The sequence below is a fragment of the Dicentrarchus labrax genome, unplaced genomic scaffold, assembly GCF_905237075.1.
Source record: "Dicentrarchus labrax unplaced genomic scaffold, dlabrax2021, whole genome shotgun sequence".
Lineage (NCBI taxonomy): Eukaryota > Metazoa > Chordata > Actinopteri > Moronidae > Dicentrarchus > Dicentrarchus labrax.
In genome coordinates, this window is record NW_026136710.1 from 23,293,371 (window position 1) to 23,319,024 (window position 25,654).

The 25,654-nt window shown below is 38.6% G+C and overlaps 2 protein-coding genes across 2 annotated transcripts in view; both read right to left on the bottom strand.

Moving 5' to 3' along the window:
* scai (suppressor of cancer cell invasion) overlaps positions 1 to 16,207 on the bottom strand; it is a 29,445-nt gene extending 13,238 nt beyond the window's left edge. The window contains exons 1-12 of the mRNA XM_051412309.1: positions 15,888 to 16,207; positions 13,339 to 13,463; positions 10,443 to 10,538; positions 10,125 to 10,211; positions 8,926 to 9,024; positions 7,396 to 7,492; positions 5,836 to 5,934; positions 5,421 to 5,573; positions 3,613 to 3,714; positions 2,613 to 2,714; positions 1,418 to 1,496; positions 502 to 601 (exon numbers count right to left, since the gene is read on the bottom strand). Of these exons, the coding sequence (XP_051268269.1) occupies positions 502 to 601; positions 1,418 to 1,496; positions 2,613 to 2,714; positions 3,613 to 3,714; positions 5,421 to 5,573; positions 5,836 to 5,934; positions 7,396 to 7,492; positions 8,926 to 9,024; positions 10,125 to 10,211; positions 10,443 to 10,538; positions 13,339 to 13,445 (1,121 nt within the window). The 5' untranslated portion in view covers positions 13,446 to 13,463; positions 15,888 to 16,207. The remainder of the gene's footprint in view (positions 1 to 501; positions 602 to 1,417; positions 1,497 to 2,612; positions 2,715 to 3,612; positions 3,715 to 5,420; positions 5,574 to 5,835; positions 5,935 to 7,395; positions 7,493 to 8,925; positions 9,025 to 10,124; positions 10,212 to 10,442; positions 10,539 to 13,338; positions 13,464 to 15,887) is intronic.
* A 1,784-nt stretch (positions 16,208 to 17,991) lies between these two features.
* On the bottom strand, positions 17,992 to 24,189 carry ppp6c (protein phosphatase 6, catalytic subunit). The gene is made up of 7 exons (XM_051412371.1): positions 24,001 to 24,189; positions 22,587 to 22,682; positions 22,184 to 22,249; positions 21,300 to 21,441; positions 21,116 to 21,195; positions 19,601 to 19,810; positions 17,992 to 19,155 (listed from the first exon to the last, which is right to left on the bottom strand). The coding sequence occupies exons 1-7, from the start codon at positions 24,073 to 24,075 to the stop codon at positions 18,907 to 18,909; spliced, it is 918 nt and encodes a 305-aa protein (XP_051268331.1). The 5' UTR covers positions 24,076 to 24,189; the 3' UTR covers positions 17,992 to 18,906.
* Positions 24,190 to 25,654: the final 1,465 nt, after the last annotated feature.

Consider the following 25,654-nt stretch of genomic DNA (forward strand, 5'->3'; position numbering starts at 1 on the left):
AGTTGGACCATCATTTATTTTTCAACAGGACTATGACCCCAAACACACCTCCAGGCTGTGTAAGGGCTATTTGACCAAGAAAGAGAGTGATGGAGTGCTGCGCCAGATGATCTGGCCTCCACAGTCACCTGACCTAAACCCAGTCGAGATGGTTTGGGATGAGATGGACCGCAGAGTGAAGGCAAAAGAGCCAACAAGTGCTCAGCATCTCTGGGAACTCCTTCAAGACTGTTGGAAAACCATTTCAGGTAACTACATCATGAAGCTCATCGAGAGAACGCCAAGAGTGTGCAAAGCAGTAATCAAAGCAAAGGGTGGCTATTTTGTTTTGAGTTATTTCACACTTTTTTGTTTACTACATAATTCCATATGTGTTCATTCATAGTTTTGATGCCTTCAGTGAGAGTCTACAATGTAAATAGTCATGAAATAAAGAAAAAACATTAAATGAGAAGGTGTATCCAAACTTTTGACTGGTAGTGTAGATAAATAATCTCTCACCAGTGCATTTCTTTCTGGGCCTGATTCCTCTTCTGCACCGTCTCTCCGTTCACCACATCTCGATTTGTATTTGTGAGAACTCCTCCAAAATCATACGGTCCTACAGGGAACGTTCAAAGATAAAAGCTTAATTGCTTCACTTAAAAACACATTAGATAGTAGATTGGCTTGTAGAAGGGCTGTGTGTTGGCAGGAATCTGGTGATACAACAGAGCAGTGACAATTCAATATATTGCGATACTGTAAGCAAGGTGATATATTGCATTCTTTTCTAAAATCTAAAATCTAAAAACTCTATCTTTTAGGCAAATTGTCATAGTTTAAAAAACACACTGTCATATGCATAAACAAGTGTATTTATGCAATCAGAACAGTGGGCATCAGTCTGCATTTGTATTTATCACAGTCCCTGTAACATCCAGCTCTACTTGTATCTATTAACTCAGTGTTTGTTACGACTTTATTCAGCCAAGTGCTCTCACCATATTTAGCAGCTGGTGTGTGAAGGGGACCTGTGGCACTACTGAGGAACAGCAATGAGTTATGATACCATGATGTAACACTGATGGATTTTAAAACTTATTTTTGCAGCTGAAGTCTGCCCCCACCTCTCACAGTCCAGCTTCTAATACCTTCTCTCACCAATTTCATCATTTAACATTATTAGAATGCTGCTGCTGCTGCCTTTATAAAGTACGAGAGTGCAAAACGTCCTTTCACATACAAACAATGTTTTCAGATTCATCAAGCTTGGTGTGGATGTAGGGTAAGAGGCTGAATGCTGTGCTAAGATGGCAACAATACACACGTTTAGACATCCTTTGCCTTTTAACAATTCAAACAGTTTGGTTTTAATATTTCATGATTATTCCATATGATATTAAACAAAGGTGGGGTCTAATATTTTGCATTTTACCTTCATAATCTGAATGCCCAGTAGGGAAAACTCCAGTAGCTGACAGGTAGACAAGCAGAACACTGTTGGCAGGCAATTCCTGGAAAATAGAGCAATGGACAATAGCAAAGTAATACAATTATGTTAGATCTACTAACTAGTGCTATTATAAATGCTGACATTAAATTATAAGAAAACAGGTAGGGTGTGAGGAAGAAAACTTATCCAAATATGGATCCAGATAATTCAAACTCCCCCAGACAGTAAATGACTTAACCCTTAACCCAGAGTGGTCGACCACTAATCGGAGGGTTGTTGGTTCGACACGGCTCCTCCCGCCACGTGTCGAAGTATCCTTGAGCAAGATACTGAACCCGAATTGCTCCTGATGCTGTGCATCGGTGTGTGAATGTGTGTAAAAGTGTGAATGTGGCACGTAGTGAAAAAGCACTTTGAGTGGTCGGAAGACTAGAAAGGCGCTATACAAGTACAGGTCTACCATTTACCATTTACCAAGACAAGATGCTACGTTTAGATGAGCTGAGAATCTAAATAGCAACAAACCATAACTAGTAATCCTGGAAGATGACAGACACTGTATATCTGACATATCATAGTGACTCTGAATGTCTAATAATAAACCGCAGGATTAGGATCCTCAGTTATTTTCATCTACTGTGTTTGAATATTTCGGAATACTGTGGCCCATAAACAGTATTGGAATTGCATAAACTATGACTGGAAAGTTAAGAGTCTTGTGAAGTCAATGAGCCCAACTGTATTCATGTGTGATGTCAGTCCCCATAGTAGCATCCAGATGATGTATGTCTTTCCAAGCTATATTGACAATAAGGAGGTTTCTGAGCAATTTCCAGAACAGAAGTGTCCGTCCATCCACCAAACAAACAATGTAAATGGTTAAATTGCATCTATTACACAAATGTGTCAATGCAAAAACCTCTGCAACAATTTATGCAACATAATAGGGCATAATGATATACTTAAAACATAATGTTCTAAGCCCAGTTCTTATACACTCTGAAGTTTCTAAATTTGAAAAGGCATCTGCCAAAAAAAACAATGTTCATTACAGATTATGAAGAAAAACATCTATGTGGCATATATTGCTGACCTGCTATCTTCTACCGTAAAAAAGACACAAATGGGTCCATGGTAGGGGAGGGGTGGAGTGGACGAGGTTAAAGTTAATACTGACCTTAAAAGAAGCTGACAAGAAAGTAAAAAGCTGGCTGAACGTTGGCTTGTACAGCAAATACTTGTGAGGGTTTTCTCTTTTAGCTGGCTTCTCATTGGGTTCCTGTGGAGAGATATTTGATAGAATAACAATTTATTCAAGTTCAAGTTTACTTTATGTATGACAGGGTGGCCAGTCTTCCAGGAGGTGGCTGTGTGTTCATTTGTTCATCACGTTTGTCCCCCAGAATGAATAAGACACCAGTGGGGAAATGATGCAACTCTCAAGGGGATGATGTATCTCACTCAGCACTCAATTATAGCATAATTACAGGTCTGCTTTTACAGGCCAAAACATGGTGACATACAGGTATTTGCTACTGATCGGGCCTGAGAGAGACTGTGTTGTTTATGAGAGGTAACATGTTTGCTGTTGCCTTGGTGGGAATATTCTGCTCTGAATTTGGAGATTCCCTGCAATAATGTAGTCTATCCATCAAGTCCAGGGTACTGTATGTGTACTGCTGTTGCTATTGTTATTTTAAGTTTAAATACTCTGTGTAGTATCTTACTCTATTTTAATGTTTTCATATAGTGTTCTATTTAAACCCCCTACAACTGTAATAATAATGACAGAAATGTTAGGTTTTTTATAAATGGTACCTACTGCAGCTATAATCCATCAATGAATAGTTCAAATTAAAAAGGGATTTACAAAAACATCATAAAACAGTCAATAAGTAAATGAATAATTTAAAATACATTAATGAATTCATAAATAGCTAATGGAATTTTAAAATATTTTTGAAAACAGTTTAAAAAAGAGAAATAAATGACTGGATTCACAAATGAAATTAAAAACAAAGATATACATCAGGCATTTAAAAAGGCATGTCCTTTCCTATTTGCTTTTCCTTTTCATATTAGCTATTCAATTTGGTTATTCGTTTAGCCTTTCTGTGACACTCTGGGCTGTGCGCTGGTAAAAAATCATAACTACAACATCTTCAAACATGACTTACCAGTGTGCCTTGTTTTGAGGTCTGTGTGGCCAGGTTTACAGGTTCCCTTTCTAAAGCTTGCAGCATGCGGAACATATCGATGGTTAACTCGCTGAACTTCACCTAAAAAAGGAAGAAAACAACACTGACGTCAATTTACTATTCAGAAATGTGTTTATTCATCAATATTTTAGGCACACAGAGAAAATTGTTTGCTAGCTAAAAAAATTAGGGCCTTCAAAGACCGATCAGAGCCACCTTCATTGTAAGAACTGATCTAAAATCCTTTCCAAATAAGTTTTACAGGGATTTTCCTTTGGTCAGTCAGATATTCTTACCAGCAGAGGGCACAGCAATAACTAGTGTTGTAGCACCACCCAAAGCAGGAGATTAAGGTTAAGTAATGATGAGGATGAATAAGTCAGATCAGAGAGAGAGTGGGGAGGGCTTTGTCCTACATATTGGAACAGAGAAATAACACCTGACTCTGTTCTAGGGAAATAAATGTTAAGTTAGAGCAAGCGAAAATGAACAAAACCTATTAACTACATCCACAGAAAGCTTGTTTTAGAGTTTTTATGTCATTAAGCATTGCTCTCCTTTGCACATACATGCGAGTGACACGATACAGTCCAATGTTGCCACACTACTCTACTGATATACAGGCGGTGTTAACGTGCCAAGTAACACAGCAATGTGTCCACAAAGGCAGTGAAGAAGAAGACTGCAAGCTGGTAAACATGAATGTAAACAATGCTGGTTACAAAAAAAGAAAAAGAAACTTTCAAATGTTTTACCAGGAAGGAAATGCAATTCAACACATTTATTAGAACTCAAGGAGACACACGTGTTTTGTTGAGTAGCACTGAACGTAAACAGAAATCTCCACAGGGAAACTTTAATGGGGAGCTGTTAATGGTATGTGACAGACACAGAGCTGGGAGACAGAATATATTCTAGTACAGATATTACACTGTCAGGTGTGATGAAGATGATACACTGAGGCAGCAGTTGGAGAGTGAGAAGTTTACTAGCAACTACTGAAGTCTTCAAACAGAGTATTCATTTGACATTAAGTTCATTTTTAATTCTATTTATTTTAGTGGATGTCTGCAATGCATGAAGTACTGCATTATAACAAGTGTTTTACCCCCTGTGGAGGAATCCACAATATTTGTATTTGGCACATCCAGTGAATTTTGTTAGTACCTTAGATCAGTGGTTTTCAAATTGGTCTACTACAGGGCCATTGACATGAAAAGGTTTGGGAACCCCTGCCTTAGTTCTAAATCTAATTCTAAATAGGTAAACGTGATGCATCACCTATAGCTGCAACTTGAGAATTAATCTGTTCATATGAGTTAGTTAAATTTGTATTGCAATATTTTGTTTTGTGATATTGATTATGGATCTTTGTGATTAAACCCCCAACCGCAGACAGCAGTGTAAATGTAAGCTGAGGGCTATGATGGTGGATGTTACAGTGACTGTGAGGAATACAAAAGCAGACCCACTGTTCTGGCTGCATAAAAAAATAAACCTTTTCATGCAGCTTTCATGCACTTTGTGGTGTGTTCTTTATACTATGATGGTTCTGATAAACTTTTTAATAAACATAGTTTGTCTATACAGTAGTGAAACTGTAAAAGAGCAACATCAGAGACGACAGAGCTGCAGGTTATTCTTGTAAGTTCTATATGGAAAAGTTGTTCCAAATGTTTCCTTCCTTGTTTGTTTGAGAGCCAACAAGAAGCTTTACTCACTAAGACTGGCCATGTTGATGTGTATGAAGTGTTAGGAATTGTGAATTAGAATTAGTGGGTTAAAACCTGGTTGTTACAGTTGCCGATGATTAGTGCATCTGCAAGGACGAGCTGCCCAACCACCATGCCTTGTTCCAGTGGAGGCACACTTCCCTCCTGCAGCCGATTGCTGGTGACGACGACAGAGTTGTTGTCATTCAGAACCACCACCGGATCCGCCTGTTTTACAAATGGAAAGAAATACCAGTGAGCCACAGCTGATCCATTGGTTTCTGTCCAGAAAGATGAAATGTTGCATTAAGGTTTTAATTCCAGGAATAGTTTTATTCCTCAATTTGTCTTGCCCTGTTACAAACTACACAAGTGTAAGGTATTATTCACTCATTGGTACATTTCGGGACCATCTAATCAAACTAATTTGTGACATGCATGATGGACAATAAAATAGACGGAGTTATGTAACATCTGGAGGGCTGGTTACCTCTACGAAAGCCGCCACCTCCTGCAGAACCAGATTCCATTCCAGTTGGTCCTCTGTGTTGAATCTCTGTGTGTAGTCTTCAATTTCCTCAGATAATTCCTGCAGGTAGCAGACACGCATGAAGTTCCAGTTGGGGTCATGCCAATTAACAAATACTTTTTCACAGTAGAAATGAGAAAACCCAATATGTCACAACAGAGCCCCACTGAGGGGCAAAAGAAAATACCCCAACCTAAGCAGAAGGCTTCACAAACTCTCAGTTATTTCCTTAATTGTGGAAGAAGTTGCTGTGTTCTCAGCAGAGAAACCATAGTTCAGCAAGAACCACGTCCAAAAAGCATCTTCCCTGGATTTTGAAGACATGGAAAGCATGCTATAGAGCCATTGTTAGCAACCTATTTCTATACAGAGAGCTTACAAGGGGTTATCCTTGGGGGGTATCCTTGGTGGTGAGAGCACTAAATGTCACTTCCATGCTTGTAACTTACCAAGCACAGATCTCTGACAACAAGGGCTACATATCAAATACAGCTGTATGGGACGACATAAGCATTAGAAAAGATATGAAGCCATGAGTCAGGAGCCACGAGCCAGAGGCAGATATAGCGTAGCTCTACAGAGGGAGTGAGGCATCTGCCTGGTCAACACCAGGGGATTGTGATGTGCTAGCCACCTGTCCACCTGTCTTTGTGGTGAACAAAAAAAAAGGGAATGTAGCCTTTCTGGGATTAATGCTGGATTCTGTCTTCTTCTTGGCCCAGCTGTCAGCTGGGATGGGGGGCATGTTCAGATCCACGGTGACACAGTTTGGCATAGTTGTAGGCTGTTTGGGTTGATCAGTCCTCCAGGTGGAGAGACTATGAGAGATCTCCAGCATTTTGTGGCCTCTCTCAGACTGGGCATTGGGCACCAGAGCCAAAGCACGATAACAGTCTCTGTGACCATCTGAGAAATGAGCATATTTCCTGACAGAAGGCCTGTAACTGGTCACAGTTCTGACCAGAGAGGTGATAACCACAGATTTCAGTCTGCTTGGCTGGAGTGGTGTATTTGAGGGTAAGACTGTGAAGGCTATGAATGGGGGTTTGGAGTAGTGTCAAATATGCACATATTAACTCCCAAGAACTTCTTCTACGTGAAGCTGTTTGTGTGTCAACAGTAACTGTTTTTCTCTCAGCTACAGCGCAGGAAACTCTTCTCCAGGGTCTAATTGAAATCCCCTGAGGTACACAGGTGTTTTCGTGCTCCTCAGAAAACCAGGGTTGCGGGCACCCGGTTAGCTCAGTGGGTAGAGCTGGCGTCCCATGTACCAAGGCTGAGTCTTTGCTGCAGCAGCCCAGGGTTTGAGTCCGACCTGCGGCCCTTTGCTGCATGTCATCCTCTCTCTCTGCCCCCCTTTACTGTCTACCATCGTCTGTCTCTATCAATTAAAGGCAATAAAAGCCCCTAAAAAAATATACTTAAAAAAAATAAATAAATAAAAAAAAACAGGGTTGCACAAGTTACAAGGTGTTGATCACTCAGCATGCTCTAGTTAAAAAACAAAACTTGCTTCCATACCTTCACCAAAACTTTGACAAGGTCCATCTTGTTCAGCAGTAAACAGACAACTATGTAGCGAGCATAATATCGAAGCTTCTTCACTACTAATTCAGGCCTGATGAAAGACAAGAGAAGATAAAATGAACACGTAAATTCACACAAATCCACATTATTTTTAATTACTGATGACACATTATGGTTCACTTTTCAATCTGATCAATTACAATGAGTTTAAGTGAGGATCTTAGTTTGCTTGCCTTGTCTGTGGGTTAGAAATTATGAGTAAATCTGATGATCTTCCTCATTTATTATGCTAAAAACTATCACAATGAACCCACACACTGATTTATTTGAACTCAAGCCCACATACACCGTCCTGCTTCCCCAAATACTCACTAGAGCACCAAATGTGAATTAATCCACTGCTGAAAATAGTCCCCGACAGATGCACTATTTCCTCTTGTTTGAGGAATGTTAAAAACTATGGACCAGCTGTTTTAGTAAATTACTTTTCAAACGTGCACTTTTAAAGATTTACATCCTTAGAAGAAACCAGTGAGCTTGTAGCTAGCAACAGAATAGGGAAGTCAGAAAGCAGCAACAGTCTTTGCACATAATGATAATGAGAACATCTGGCTTAGATAAACAGTCCCTCCAGAAAAACGCGATTATGCGATCGCATAATTAAATGCATAATCAGCCAAAGTCCGCATATTCATGCGGGGCCGCAATTTCGCCGCATCAATTGCCGATTTCCGCGCAAAATATGCGGGGCTTGCATGATTTCATAATCCCTGCATTTTCGTTGCAAAAAAGTCATACATATTTTAGCAGAAAGTTGAAAAATGTTGCGTTTACTTCACACAAGAGCAGCCATTTTCCCGTTGCCATGGGAACGTTATGAAGTGACGTAATTACGCGACGTGAACATCATCGAAAAGCTGCAAACCCCGCGATGATATTAGTAGTATGTAGATTTATGTTACAGTAAGAGATTGCACTTTGTGCATTGGAAGCACTTATTTAACAGAATGTCTGTTTTGTATAGTTACTTCTGGAAAACAGGAAGCACACATTTTATTTTTTTATATTTTATTTATTCATTTTTACAGAAGTTGTAGCATATTCCTTTTGTAAAGCTACAGAACTTGTTTGACTCATCGATGTTTTCTAAGTTTGAGCCATGTGTTTATTAAGGTCTGAAATAAAACAAGAGGAGAACTTAAATATTCCCAGCACTTTCTGTGATGTAGTGTGCTTGCTTATCATAGAAAGTAATAAGAAATGACTCTTTACATTAAGGTAGTAGCCTAGTGAGAACTTTTTTTTCTCTTTTTCATCAAACCGCAATTTCATCGCATACAATTGCATAAATATCCCGCATATTCCATCCCATTTTTTAAGAAAAGGACTGGATAAAACAGCAGGGAAAAAAAGGAAATCTTTAAAAAAAATGAAATGTCCAAACAATTTATGATTAGCAAGAAAGCACATCTACTTCCTGAAACTGCACCTCACAGTATTTGAACTAAAAATGTTGGAACTTACCTGTCCTCTTTGTTGACCTGAAAGTAGTAGGAGCGCTGACGGATGGCTGAGTAGAACGAAAAGGCCTCATTCAGGTAGCTTGTTTCTGAGGTACGAAGGCTGTCAATCAAGATTAAAAAAGTAGAAGGTGTATTACTCTCCCTGGAGGGGACTACATTTCAGCACACTTCATAACTTTTGATTCCACTATGCAAAATCTACAAATTGTGATATAAAAAAAGTGACATAATTTACGAACTAAACTTGAGTTTGAAAAATCTTCCATTTTGGCATTTAGAAACGCAGTGAAGTAACTGCAAAAGTGGACAGGAAGTTAGCCCAAATAACAAATTCACTTCAAACTTCAAAAATAAGTTCAAACATGTGCAGCCCTGATACACAAAAGTCCACGGGTGAATCACATGTTGCATTTGAATAACAGCCATTCCCAAAAAACTAAATTTTCTGCTTTCAGCTTCTCCAATGTGAATATGTTCTGCTTTCTTTAGTCCTCTATGACAGTAAACTGAATGTCTTTGGGTTGTGGACAAAACAAGACATTTGAGGACATCAGCTTGGACTTTGGGAAACACTGATCAACATTCTTCACAATTTTCTGACATTTTCTCTGCCAAACAACTAATCAGTTAATCCAGAAAATGATCAACAGATTCATCGATAATGAAAATAATCATCGGTTGCAGCCTTAATGCCCAAAATATATATATATGTTTGAGGTCTCAAGGTTGGCAAGTATGGTCTTATGGCACAGTCAGACTGAAATCTACCTGGCGAAATGTACTCTCCATGTGTGGCCAAAACCAGGAGGGGACAGGAAACATGAGCAAGAAATGAGTAGGGTTGTAAACACAGACTGCAGAAGCTAGCGGGCCAATAGAAGCAGTCAACTAGGTTGTAAACTGAACAGGGTTTTATCAAACACTGTTATCCCTGATGTAAAGATTCTGATTCCTGTCACTGTCCTTAAACTCACAAACAGCATCACTCCTTCTCTGCTGCTTGTGTCATTTCACCTGCAGTTATAAAACAAGAATATAAACATAAAGTACTTCCTGAATCATTCCCATCCCCTCTCTCAGACTGGTTGCACATTGAAGAGCCTTGTGACAAAGTTCAATCAGATTGAACTCAGCATGAAGCAAAAGAGGAAACACAGACAGACAACAGTAAGGGAGAGATTTGGTGACAATTTGACTTACTAGTAGTGGTAGTAAAGCTGTCCAATTTTGGATGCAACCTCCCCAATCTGCCATCTCTTCAAACCATACCGGCTGTCCAGAACCTGCCTGTCAATAAATGAAAACACATAACACTAAGCACTTGACAATAAAATCATTCTGACACTGTGACAGTCATCACCTATAGCATGTACAATCATATACTGTGGCCCTATTTAGATACATTTGCATCATATTTGAGTGAAATAAGGTATAAACTAGTCCTAACAACTTCAGTAGTGCTGAATTAATATATATATATAAACAAATTGGAAGACAATGTGAAGAGGTGGAAATAACCTGTGCTGCTGCTGAAATTTCCACAGCTTAGTGTAGACATCGAAAGTACGTCCAAAGTAGGACTGCCACTGCTTGTGTCCGTACTGAGGAAGGTCTCTGCAGCAAAGAGCACAATAAAGGTCAGAGGAGAGAAAACAGAACAGTCACATACATAACGCCTTAAAGTCACTGTGCTTCAGTCCCTCAGCCACCGCGGATTCTCCTACACTGCCACTAAATCCTACACACTGGTCCTTTAAGACTTTGGTGATGCTATATTATTATGAAGCTTCTGAGTTTTTGTTGAACATGGCATAGCGTCGAATATGGATGTTTCGCCATGAAACAGGACATTGTTCAACTGCAGCGTTAAACTTCAATACAATATATACAAAGTCCCATCCTATGTTCTATTTCCTTACATCAAATCATAGTATTAATGTACATAAAAGACAACCTGATTCAGCCCTATGGCAACCTTGTTTTACTAAATAATCTATTCAGATTAAAAAACATGGTTGTCATGTTGCATGTATTTCTGTCACATTTTCTGATCATTACAGGAGAAGATAACAGACAACTGGATTTTACATTTAAGGTAAATGATGCAGTCTGCAAATGTAAACCCAGTGATTGGTGTCAGGAAAAAGTTATGTAGTTAATTATGAACAATTAAAACCATCAGAAATGGTGTTTCACTATTTCACTCGTTTCACATGGATCTGAATTTATGAGGCCTTTCAAATGGGCATTTTGAGTTCATGATCAAGTCATTCTGGCAGTGATTCAAATATGACGAGAGTGCAGCATCAGTTCTGACTAATACACCACAAACTCAGTATGTCACTCACAGCTCAGATCATAACAAACAGAATGTACCAACGTCAAGGAGACAGGGTGAAAAAACAGGGAGCAGAGTATCTATCTAATCAATGAATTATTTTATGAATTCATCTGTCAGAGCAGCTTGGCCCCTTTTCTTTCTCCTTGTCAGCATTTTCCTGCTTGGCTCACCACCAGATGACAGGTTCACCGGCTACTGCTACTCCAGATGGCCAATCTGTCTGTTTGCACTCCACTGTCTCTCTGAGCTTACTGTGATATCCACTGTAACAATATCACAATGAAAACATCCAAAATGCTGAATAATTCAAAGTGTCAATCAAGTCACAGTTATGAGTCAATCTGAGGACTTGATCTTGGTTTGAATCTAAAGGTTATATATATACATATATATATATATATGTATACATGACATTTAAAACATTGATACAGCAGCAAACAACATTTTCTATGTAAATGTACAATGAAGTCTTGAGAAGAGAATGACATCACACTCACTCTCCGAGTCATTGTTTACTTCTCCGGTCCAGTCGCACACGCATGGTGCATGTGAGTCTCTCTGTGTGCAAGTGTTCGCTTTCAGGATAGCAACGGCTGTTTTTCTCATTTACATCAGTAAATTCAGGCTTTATTTTGACCTAACCAGATTTGGTGATTACTGGAACAGTGGAAAGTTGGCTTTAGTATGTTTTATTTTGTTTCTGAGTTTGAATGAAGTGTGTTTTAGCAAGCTTAAGTAGCTGTTTTTGTCTATGGAGTCTGGTGGCGAGCGATCATTATATACAGGGCATTTCTGGTTAAACAAATTTTCAAAAATTCTTTCCATAGTCCTTTCCATAATGATGTCAGACACTTTGTCCCCAAGGATTATCTAACATTACATGGCAGCCATTGTAGCCTGTTTTGTGGCTATTTTCTCATCTAACTCTGTGAATGAAGGATTTATTTCAAGCAAACCAGAGTTGGTGATTGTTGGAACAATAGAAAGACTAACAACGGTTTTGGTGACTTTTGTTTTGTTCCTGTCAAGTTTGAATGAGGTGTGTTTTATGATCAGGGAGGTAAAATATGTGATTTTGTCAATGGAGTCTGATGGGCTGCAGTGCTTGCTCATTTGTTGTGGTCTGAGACGCTGATGCTCTAGTCTGAATGGCCAATTAGTCAGAAACAAATTGCAGTACAGAAATGTGAAACTAGGTTTGAGGTTATATAGTAGCACAAATTTTGACTACAGCAATTGGGAAAAGAAAATGTGAATTTAAGGACCAGTATGTAGGATTTTATAACATCTAGCGGTGTAGTTGCAGTTTACAACACCCTCGCCTCACCCTTATGTTCCAAGCGTGTAGAAGAAACTACGGTGGCTGCAAAACCTGTGAAAAACACAAATGGCCCTATCTAGAGCCAGTGTTTGGTTTGTCTATTCTGGGCCACTGTAGAAACTTGGTGGTTCAATATGGTGGACTCCACCATAAGAGGACATCCCATCTGTAGATAGAAACGGCTCAACACAACACTTCTTATATTCAGGTGATTATACATTAATTAAATCGTCCCTATGAATATTATATTAAATCTCTGCCAATAGATCATCCTAAATGTTACACAACCTTAACGTGTTTAAATCCACTACTATTGTGTGAATATAATAAATTGGTTCATGGACATCACATCATAGACGACACCTGATCTGCTAAATAAACTCAGTATCTGTGCCCAAACTGGTCTGGTATGTTGGTTCTGTGCATTCCTAATGGCCTAATATTTAAGTTAAGTAAACCTTAAATGTTAGACTGTGACAACCCATGAAAGTTGGATGATCTACACACCCAACCACCACACCCTTACATAAACGGCACACTCCTTTCTGTATTACCGTATTCTGTATTATTGTTCATCATGCGCCACACAACTGTCCAATATGAACATACTTCCTAACAATACTGGGCTGGATTCTTTAACATACCATTTCTTTACATTGCATATATTTCCCACAACTAGCCACTGGAAGTGAAGGCTTGATTACAATATGTATGCCGGCAGACAGGAGACAACAGAGTAAGTAAAAACTGACCGTAGCCCATTGAAGAGTTGCTTGGACTTGTCCAGGAGATAGCAGAAATCTGTGACAGTCTTCCTTTCTCCTAATGGAATATCATCCTCAGTCTCAGCTCCAGTCATGACACTGACTTCTCACACCTGATTACAAAAAAAAATAGACAGGGTGCATTAAAAGAGATTACAGTTGGTTAAGGCTCCCTTCCAGTCAGAAATCAATACATGCATCATTCAAACAGCACACTGTAGGAACAAGAAGAAACACAGTTTGACAGAAGGATGTTTTCACATTCATCTGCTAAAAGTGGAAAGTTTCTTTATACTCATTGAAAATCTAATTTTTAAGGGGTGGGGCCTACCAGCATTATTTGTGACATCACAAATAGTTTGGAAGTCAGTGCTGGTCCAGCATGCAACTTGTACAGTGTGATGTAGAAACTTAAAGCCACCAGTGCTCATCCACTGAGAATGGACTTTACAGTGAAGTAGGAGACATCTTGAGTTCAGCAGGAAAACTTTAGAAATGAACAACATTTGTATATTCAGAGATTCTGGAAGGTTTAATGAGCTAGTAGTAGATGACTTAAGGGTTTTAATGTGGAAATTATACATTTTTTAACAAAAAAAGACACAAATTATTGTTCCAAGCAGACTATTTGTATATGTCTTAATACGTGTTTAGAGGAGAGACACTTCATTGAAAAGCAATGATTCAAGAAAAGATCAAAAAATGTATACAAATCTTCTTTCCTCTCTAAAATATTGGATCCAGTGGCAACCAGACCAAAGTACCATTTGTAACAATGTCAATTTGTTATTACATCAGAGATAATGCTTAATCAGTAACAAGGTATCTGGTTGCAGATATCTTGAGTGTCTTACAATTGCCCTACTTAAATATGAACAGAAATAAGAAACTATAGAGGAAATGTGTCACGTGGTCACCTTTTTTTAGGCTGACCTGGGCTGTCCCAGATTTCATTCTCACAGTGGCTGCAACCTCCACTTTGCTAAGATGGATGTGCAATCAGGTCAAGGCAGCACACAGTCTGGTCACATTGTTCAGCTACCGCTGTGCCTTATTAAAATCATTTGGAAAGTTTGTTCTGCCACGAAGACTAAAGCTTCATAGCTGCTAGCAGCCCTCAGAGATATGGTGTCTGTGTGTGCCCATATTCTGTATGATGGAGGGGAGCTGTCAGTGTCTGCAGGGTGATAACCTTAGCAGCTGTACATCATGTGTATCATCTCTAACAAATGTAGAACTCTAAAAACCTTCAGCTTACTTGTTGTGTTATCATTAAGAAGGGTTGTGAACAGTTTAGTGTTTTATATCTCAGTAACAAACACAGGTTCCCACTCTTTATAAGAAATCCAGGAGCTTTCCAGGACATTTTCCAGGAGTTTTCTTGACAGTACAGGACAGCACTTGCTTACAAATGGTGATATGTTTTACCATTAGCCCTCGTAGGTGGTCAGCGTTTATCGGACACTTCACTTTTCACTATCACTTTTCGGCCTGCTCTATGGGAGCATTATGCATTTAGTGTTACTGTGACAATGACAGAAACAGTGGTGGATACAACAAGCACTGTGCAACACATGAGGCTTATGCTAGCAGTAATATGTCCAATATAATGAACCATTTGCGTCAACATCACCATTTAAACAGCCTCTCCATGCAGATTCAGACAGAGCAAAATCCATAAAGCAATGGGTGGGTGTTACACCAAAAGCCATGCAGCCCTATGCAGTTGTGGAGGATGCAGGATTTCAGCATTTGATTAGTAATGTGGCCATGATTATATAACAGGGTTCCCACTCTTTTAAGAAATTATTTTCCAGGGCCTTTCCAAGACATTTCCAGGGCTTTTCTTGACAATGTGGGACAGCACCTGCTCCCACACACACATATATCATTTACCAGAAAGCTTAGTATTCACTCTTTTGTTCCCAGTTTTATATCTCCTATTTTAATGATTTAGGGTTCATGAAGAAGTGAAGCAGGTTCATTACAGGTAGGTGGTCAGTGTTAGTTAGCTTTCCACTGTTCTCACCACTGCCGATGTCTCTACAGCGTCTCCAGTGATCTGACTTCATTTTACTACAGTTCTCATTCAGTTTCACACCATGAAAGACCTCTGAGAAAAAGACACTGCATACAAAATCACAAAGAATGGGTCAGTGATAGCTGGTGCCATCATTATTAGCCATATTCATTATTAGTAATTGGCTCCCTCAGCTGTAATACAAACTAATGCTGATAGTAATGAACTCAGGTAATCTAACATTAACCTAACTAGCTAATAATGAACCCAATTTCAATTAGCCCGTTAGCTATAACATAGCTACTGCTCTGTATCTAACAGCTTTCTATCATCGCCACCATCGGCAAGTCAGGACACCGCTCCGTTAGCGGAATACACATCTGGATAATACCACCTGCACAATAACACCTGGATAACAAAGATAACCAGTGCTAGCTAATACGCGCTGTCAGTTCATAAAGACAGCTCACACAGTCCGGCTGCAGCGGCTGCTTGTGTAATTCACATTGGGTCTTACCTCGGCAGCCGGCTAACGTGAATGAACAGGAGTACCACAGGGAGGCTTCTCAAAAATCAGTGCAAAAGCCACGACGAGCTCTGTCGGTGAAGCGCGACTTTCTTGGCATCTCACTGTGAGTAACGGACGCTGGACCGCCGTCTGACCAGCCGTATCAACCCCCGGCAGCGAGGACGGGACTGCTGTCTGTCCGCTGAAGCTCAAATGCTACTCCGTATGAAAGGTAGTTGTCCTGTGACAGGCGAGCAGGGCAGGAGGAGGCAGGAGGAGGCAGGAGGAGGCAGGGTGAGGGAGGACAGCCGCTGGCTCCGCTCCTCTACGCTAACTGGCTAGCTTCTTCCGGGTCAGCATTTTCAAAATAAAAGCTTAGCCGCTGTCAGAGCGCCCAAAGTACGTCAGCATGGGTCAGCTCAGTTACAATGTGTGAACTGAATTGTAAGTCCAACAATGAAGTTTTATTGTTAGAGCTATATTCGAACATGAATATTTACATGAATCAAAATAAAATGAGTTTCCTTTACGTGAGCAATTCATAAATCTTAATATCCATTCATTTAAACAATTATTTAAATGAGAGGAGAGATGTCTCTGGTGGTCACCTGAGACATGACAAGTAGAAACAGATTAAGTAAGGACCAAAAGCCTTGGGAACCTCTGGTTTGATATTTAACAATGCATCATAAGGAGTTCGGTCTGGACCTGCTCTATTTGAAAGTGTCCTGAGATAACTTCTGTTATGAATTGGCGCTATACAAATAAAATTGAATGGAATCAGACTGTCTGAGGTGCAGGGGTAATGAATATAAAATGAGCACCAGTGTGCAGAAATGTGATGCATTTATGGGGAAACAGCAAGTCAGGGTTAGGATTAGCACCCTAGAGGGCACTTTATCTTGTTTTGTCCATTGGAAGGACAACCTTGAGGTCACTTTTGCTGCAATTTTTGAAACTTCACTTCACTTTTTTAAGCACTCCACCAGTGCAAAGCATTGTATTTCATAAATGATCATATGTTCTTATATAAAATCTTATCCAGAAAAATTACTCTTAAAGCTCTTTAATAAATGTAGTGGAGTAGAAAGCACAATAGTTCCCTCTGAGTAAGAGTGGAGCAGAAGTATAAAGAATTATAAAAATACCTCAAAATTGTACTTCTTGTAGTACTAAAAACACACTTGAGTAAAGGTTATTTGCAACATTTGAATATACTGTCACACAGCAGAGTCAGATGGGATGGTGAAGCTCCTGCTTGATATATGCTTTAAATATTGCTAAAAACTAAATAAATACAAGAATACTGACTCATTGACCTTGATATTCGATGTACCTTACATCTCTCAACCTTTTTGGTGTCAAGAACCCCCAAATTGATACACATTGTGCAGCTGACCTTTATTTGAGAAGATGTAGTCTCAGGGATCCACCAGATAACTTGTTTAATAACTGTCTGTACAGTGGATTGGCAGACTAACAGTGAAGAGTGTGAAACCTATGAACAGAAGAGTCATTCTTATACATTCTCTCATTGGGATAACTTCTAGTCAATGAAATATAATCAAATTAAAATATTCCCCATTTTTCTGGGGACCCCGTGGAACCCACTCAAGGACTCACTCAAACCCCAACCCAGGTTGAGAACTAAATGGTAAATGGACCTGTACTTGTATAGCACCTTTCAAAGCGCTTTCACACTACATGCCACATTCACCCTTTCACACACATTAACACAGTGATGGCAAAGTCTAAACTGCCTTAAATAAAATAAAATAAAATAAAATATATATACTCATGTGTAATACAAAGTAGCACACGTACAATTATTTGAAGCTTACGCTTTGCAGACTGGGTTCTGATATAGTAACTGTGCAGTATTCCTGTCATTTCCCTTTTTTGTCACTTTAAGCATTCTTCCAAGTCAGCCTTTTTTCATTTGGTCCACGTAAAAACATGAACCATGCAGGCTGGACCACCATGACCAGTCCCATAAATGCATCCTGTTCATTGTACATCAGAATCATCCTTTTGTTTCTGCTCACAGATTATAATGGTTAGGACTACATTATGACAATCCATTTGTTGTTCAAGTGATTACTATTCAAAAGACTTAATGACTAATGTTTTATTGAAATTACAAAACAGGGGAATAACATCAAATAGAACCATTCTCTTCTACAAATACAACTACAGAGCTGAGCTATTCAAGAAAATGCACTTGCAGTGGAAAATTTATTTTAAAATTTAAATGATTGCTTTTAAGAGTCACTGTTGCAGCAACAATTCATCACACTATCAAAACAAGTCAGACACAGTGATGAGACAATGTAAAAGTAAATGCCAATTTTAAGACAGACACTTGTGGGTGTTTGTCATAAACAGTGTCTGCAGTGACACAGCACACTTTTTAAAAACAATAAATTAAGAAAATCTAAAAGTGACGCTTAAAAAGAAAACCTTGCAATTAAGGCAGAGCGCTGTAGGATGGGCTCAGCTGTTTAAACATACAGTGGGTCTTGTGGGTGTTCAGACAGGAGCAATTATTACAACAGTTTATGTCTTATTTCCAGAAATGATCACCCTAAGAGGAGAAAACTAGTCTTTCAAAAGGCAACCATGAGATCAAACTGCTACAATACTTAAAGAAAAATATATATCATTTCATTTGAATGTGTATTATTGGCAGCTACCACTCAGTTTAAAAGGTTTTATTTGCTTCAGATGGATACATAACATCAAAATTAAGTAAATTAATTCAATTTAACATTTCCTTATCAATAAATGAAGAAAGTATCATTTTCTCACTGGGGGTCGGGGCGGCGGACAAGGTTTTTTCCTTTACGACCGAACAAAATGAGTGTGGTGCAAACACAGTGTAGCCTCGGGAGAGCCCCATGCTACTCAAGATGCTGTGGACCTGAAAGGGACGTTACTCCCACAGACTTCTTAAAATATGTTGCATATAAATACATTTCAGAGTTGAGATCTCCGGCAGGTGGAGAGAAGACAGAACTGGCTCTTGTCATTAGAGGAAGTAGGGGGTGGTCGTCCGGGGAGGTATGACGCGCTCAGAGTCGGGAACAGCGCGAAACAGCTTGGGCTCTCGCCTGTTGACGTCCTTGAAGACCATGATGGACGCAATGTTTCCGCAGCGGTAGCAGTAGTTGGGCGCTGACCACACGGTCACCAGCTTCTCGTCAAACATGAACTTGTAGCCTTCATGTACAAGCTGGTGGGCGCGGCAGATGAGCTTCAAGTTGTTGATGTGAACAAACTAAAATATGAAAAATATGAGGATTACTTTCACAGGGTTACAACAGCTACAGAAAATAAATTCGCTGTTAGGTGATAGTATGTGAAAGGTTATCCACAAAGATTATTGTAACTATTCATTTCATCACACACACAAAAATCCATGACTTTTCCAGTAGGGATTCATGATTTTCCTAATAATAAAATATCTGAAAATGTTAAAAAAAAAAAAAAATTGGATCAGTGTTTCCCAAAGCCCAACTGACATCCTCAAATGTCTTGTTTTGTCCACAACCCAAAGATATTCAGTTTACTGTCATAGAGGATAAAAGAAAGCAGAAACTGTTCACATTGGAGAAGCTTAAAGCAGAGACATTTGGACTTTTTTTTTGCTGCGGGTCAAAGGATGTTTTTTTCTTCTCTCCATTTTCAGCTGACTACTTTCAAATGTCAACAACACAACGTACCTCATTGGTGACCTTGGAGCCAAACAGCCAGCCTGCACCTCGTGGACTGATGGCCCAGGTGTCCACGTCCTCTGGATCAGACCACACGAGATCACAGAAGGCCCCCTTGTGGGGAATCTCCTGGTTGCGTTCGATGGTGCGGATCTGGTCCAGAGTCTTGATGTCAGGTGAAAGACCACCATGGACACACAGGACCTGCTCATCTATCAACTGGGATTGGAGATGAAAAGATGTTAAAGTCAGGCAGTCCTAAGAGTATCACAGTAAATATGACCTTAGTTAAAAGCTTGATCAGGTTTGATATTGACATGTGTTGATAAATTAAGAAGTTGACATCAGTAATATTTCAAAGGAAAGATTTTGCAACTGGAACGACTCTCTTTTTATTTTACCAACTAAATCCACTAAATCATGTTCCTGCAGTCTGTTCTCAAGATTTGATAGTTTGAATGCATCTGTGTGTCCTTTATGTTCCTATATGTATAGATTTTATTTTGCTGTTGTAGTCTGCTGTTTGGCTCAGGCAGGTGGTATACAGTGGGGTTTATTGGAGTGATGCTAGCCACATCTACCTGCTGTGCACTGCAACCACAATGAAAATGGTCCTGTTCTAAGATGTTTGGCTTTCTTTAGATTAGTGTGTCATAATGGAAGACAACAACCCGGTATTTTGGACACCCCAGGAGCCGGTAAATTCAGACTTAGTTAACGTTTATGTAATAAGTAGGCTTAGTTTACTAAATTAACACAAGTTGCATCGCATAAACTAATTCAATTGTTACTAAACTATATTTACACATAAAAATCTGCCAGGTGTAACTGTTACACAGTGTTAGCTAACTGAAATAGCTAACTAACAGAAAATGCTAATATATGATCATTTGAGACCGAGGAGTAAGAGAGACAATATGTGACCTGTCTATGTGCTGTCTAATAATGATGAAACCACAATATGCCTCAAATTACATAACATTATGGAAATAATGGAGACTAAATGAGCAAATAAATTCGGAGATATATATATATTATATTGTAATTCATTCTGCCAACAGCAACAGCCCCTCCCTTTTCTTCTTGTTGTTACAGTTGGATGTTTGAGCTTCACTGTGCAGAATGATGTATTGCTAATGTGGAAATTATACTTTTTTGCAATAATAAAAACAAAACATATCAGACACACATTATTGCTCCAAGCAGAATATTTGTATATGACATAACACATGTCTTGAGGGGATCTTTAAGTAAATTCACTTTGTTGAGGAAAAACCACAATCTTTGGAAGAGAACTGATCCATGTTTATGTCCTACCTGTGATCAAGACACATATACATATTATATAATATAATATATATATATATATATATATATATATATATATATATATATATATATATATATATACACACACACACACACATACACACACACACCCCCCCAACTACAAAAACAACAAAAATAACACAACAAGCAAACATGTTCAGGTAACTAATGTGAAAGAAGCATGAATGAACTTACAGCTGCCACAGTCAGCATGTCAAACACTTTTGTGCAATACCGCCAGGCATTTGCATTTCCATATTTTGTTTGGCACTCATCTACAAAGAAGCAGAACAAACACAGCAATGTGGTTTGATGAGCTTGTGAAACAGAAACCATTTGAAGACATAAACAGTAACAGTGAAGAACATTGTGTACCTACCATAGAAGCCGTACACTTGTGTTATTTGTCTGCTTTCATGGTTTCCACGGAGAAGAGTGATACGGTCCGGCCACTTTGCCTTTAAAGCTAGCAGGTGTGTAAATGTCTCCAAGCTATAATATCCTCTGTCTACAAAGTCTCCCTAGAAAAAGGGAAAGAGACACCATCAGAGACCCCAAAAGATTTAATAGTCAGGATACAGTGATACCTGGGTACAGAATAACTGTAGTTACTTTCAACCCGTTTGTTACTTGTCAATAAGCTCATGTTCGTTAAAGCAACATATTAAAAACATTTTCAGGCCTGTGTTGTGTTGTGTGCTTAATTCGAATCTAATCATTGTTTCATGGTTAGAAATCTTTCATTATGTGACACAGTGCAAAGCAGTGCAATTCAGGGTTTCTACGGTTTCAACAGGTTCAATTTAAGAAAAATATGTTTGTTTGTTTTTTTTTGCCTCCTTGTTTTGTTTTGTTTTGTAGTTGTTACAGAATGAGCAATTCAAACTTCATTAATTCAATAAATTTTTAAGACCTGTCAAAATCTGATTTAAGACATTTAATGCCTAAATTTCAGATTATTGGATTTTAGACTTTTTAAGACCCTGCAGAGTACCTGTATATGTATCTACTGAAAGACAATCTAATGCAATACATCACAATACCTGTGTGATTGAGAAAAAGATACCCCTAATTTGGCATTTTTCATGTTAAGGGTAAACAACATGTCAAGACATCGTTCATTCCTTTTTTAAATTTTCTGCATTATAAGGGAGCATTCCTTCCCAAAACCAAAACGTAGGTTGATTGACTCATTTAGAAATAAAGCATCTGCGTTATTGTGGCGTATTTAATTCTGTTGATAAACAGAGAAAACTTACTCACCATGAAAATGTAATTTGTGTCTGGAACTTGGCCTCCAGTTCTGAAGAGCTCACAAAGATCATAAAACTGGACAAGAACATTAAAAGAGAATATTTATTCTTGGTCACTTAAAAAAAAACAGACAAAAGTGAGACAGTTTTAGCAATATAATAACTCTGTGAATTCCTTGGAAATAGTAACCTCTCCTTTTTCTTATTAATACAATTTGTGCATGTCATTTATCGATTGCAAACATGGTTTAAACCAGCCATTTTCAATTGAAGAAAAAGTAAATCACTATACATCAGGAATCTCAGTCTCTAGGGTGATTTTTCAGTCATTTTTAAAAGGACAAATCTGGTTATTTATCATCTATGGAAGGGTTAGAACAAAAGAAAAAACAAATAAAATTAGTTAGGCCTACCTGACCATGAATATCTCCACAAACAGTAACTGGAGTTGAGACCGGCTGAACATTTGATTCTTCTAGCAGTAAATCGCAAACATAATCACATAATCTCTGAAAAATAAACATGGCAACAGTTAGTGGTCACAGGCATCCCGTAACAATACGGCATCATAACAGCTGAACATTGCAAGCTGTTTACCTTTATCAAAAAAACGGAGCTTCCAATTTCCATATTGCACATGACCATATTGAGACACAGTTACTATGGAAGTCTTGTGGAGAGGGGAAAAACAAGGAAGCACGCAGACAATATGTAACATTCAGTCTATGTTAGGGGTGTCGCCATACTGATATTGACAATATTTTAAAATTAACATTGATTTTGTGTTAACAATAATAAAAATGAATAAACCACTGATTTTGCACCAATATGACTGTGCAAATGTACTCAGAAGGCTGCTTTCTTAAAGAAGTAACTTTATTAAAGAATATTTCAGTTAAATAATTACATTGTAAACCAATTCTTTGGTTTTATATTGCTGAGAGATGTCTCTTATCTCTTACTCCTAACCAGAAAAAATATAGTTTACATGAACACACATATCGGACGACATATACACAGGTACCGATACAATTCCAATAGGTTTGTGATAGGCCAATATTATCTGCCCGATACATCTGAGATACATACAAACACACAATACACACAATAAAAGTTAAAGAAGATATTTTTTTCAAATTTTCTGTGGAAATTGACTTAGAAAGTTATGTCAAAGTAATGCGAAAGCTTTTGAGAAAGTATTTTAAAAATACTGAGAAACTCTAATTATTAAGAGGTACTAACGTTGGGTCAATATTTTGATAGGTTGCTCATCGTAATGACTCACAGAATTCTTTTTTTCACATTGGCGGAAATCGGCTTCCATACAGAACTAACGTTACTAACGTTACTAACGTTACTACCCTGATACGTATTTAAATTAGCTTGTACCCAAAGTTTGACCGTTAAACATTTGACCGTAACGTTAAGTAACGTTAGCTAGCTATACCGGGTAACGATATAACCAAAGTATCGATTCACTGCTGATGAAACCGGCTGACGTTAGGCTGCTGTTTGGTTTACGCTGCAGTGGCTTCCATGTTTCGTACCATTAACATATAACTATTAGCTAGCTAGCGTTAGTAGCATAAGCCTTCTCCTCTTGGAGACTTTTGTGGACTAACGTTAATATCGGTGACGCTTGTATTTGACCAGCCTACAAATAACAATTATCTTTGCTAACAGTTATCGCCGAGTAATAACTAAGGCTAGCAGTGAAGTTATTAGCCACGCTTGTTGAACAAACTTCTTACAGTCACCCCGTTTGCTTCCACCGATATTAGCAAACATTAGCCTGACGTTACGTTGATTTCCGCTTCTTAAACTCACCTTTAGATCATTTTCCGGCAGGTATTTGCAGTGTCTTGCTATTTCAACGTACTTATCAAGGTCTAAAGGCGCCATTATCAAAACGCTAAAGCCAGAAGACTGCTAAAGTAGATAGCTAGCAAGCAAGTTCCTTTTCTTCTTCCTCTTCACCGCTGCTTCATTTTTCAGGGTTCATCAGCGATGTCAAGTCAACAAATCATATCCTGTAACAACCTTCAAAATAAAAATCTTTACTGGCGAAAAAGTCTTCCAGTAATGAAGAGCACCACAATGAAATCAAGTGAGCCATGTGGCGGGGATTTTTAATGTATTTGACCACAATTTGTAATTTTGGAACATGTTCTGAAAATGCCAGTAGGTTTTTTTTTAAAACCTTTATTTTGAAGGTTCCATAAAAGCGGTATTATCTCCAGCCCACTTCACACTCGTCCAATGGCGTTTCGTGTGTAGAGCAAATGTAACAGCGCCCCCTGCTGTCTCTTCCACAAAAACCTGGAAAAGCATGTGTATTTGTTTGTTTGTGTATTTATTTTTGTTGTCTTGGTCCTTACTTTTAATAGTTGCGTCATTTTGTTTGGGTTTTTTTTTACAATCAATGCTTGCTCTTACAATGTATTGTACATAAATATGAAATTTCATTTAATTTTTTCAACTGGTAGTCATACCAGCAGAGGGCAAACCTGACCTAGGGACAGAGCCCAGCACAGGACTCAGTTGCCACCAAGTAGTACTAAGGTAAACTGACAGAAAAAAGTGATATATGTGGCAAAAATATATAGATTTTATTACAAATCTTTTTTTGTAATGAATAATTTGTGGATTTCATGGACCTTTGGATAAATCTGGGGTCCAAATTCATAATTTTGTCCATGTATCCTGTTCCCATCATGCATGTTATAGTGGACAAAATACTGGAAACACCTTTCAATATAACACAATCCAATACAAACTCAGCACCACCTACAGCTTATGTATTTTTACTAAATTGAATCAGTCAGGTCTACTACACGCTGTCAACAGACACACAATATTATAAACTTAAGTTAGAAAATATTTTATTGCCAGGCTAATGTATTGAACAGATGCATTGTATGGCAAATACCATTAGGAGCACTAGGAGGAGCCAGAAGAACTTGATTTTTTCACAGATTACCTGTCTCAAGTACTACTGTCAGGATATAGTGAAAGTTTCACCAAATATGACAAAAAGTTATTTATTTACATTATTTATTAATCATTTTTATTTAGTATTTAGTCTCTGCATGGTTATCCTAGATCAAAATAAGTGTTCAACATGAATCCTGTGTATGTAAATTTGTAAAGCTCATGTAGCAGTTGCCAACTGAACATGTCATCAGCACCACCCAGTTATGAGACAGCGTTCCCACCTTGTCTGAGGACTTGCCAAGCTCAGACTGTCAGCACATGAAGCAATGCATGATGAATTGCTTCTGTTATCCAACATGAATCTGCATCTACCAGCCAGACATTTCCGTTCCTCCTGTCAATCTGCAGTGTCTCACACATAGAGCCTGCACTGTGTTGCCTTCCAGACAGTGCAGCAGCTGGTCTGATTTTTACAACCCCCTGCCAACATAAAGCTGGACACAGAGATGAGCAGACATGTTAAATACAGGCGAGCAGCTATCAGAAG

Coding starts and splice junctions, on each gene's coding strand:
- ppp6c (XM_051412371.1), bottom strand. CDS start 24,075: ATGGCGCCTTTAGACCTTGATAAGTACGTTGAAATAGCAAGACACTGC. Junction 19,811..21,115: donor ACATGCTGACTGTGGCAGCT/GTAAGTTCATTC, acceptor CTCCAATCCCAG/TTGATAGATGAGCAGGTCCT. Junction 19,156..19,600: donor GCTCCAAGGTCACCAATGAG/GTACGTTGTGTT, acceptor TTCATATTTTAG/TTTGTTCACATCAACAACTT.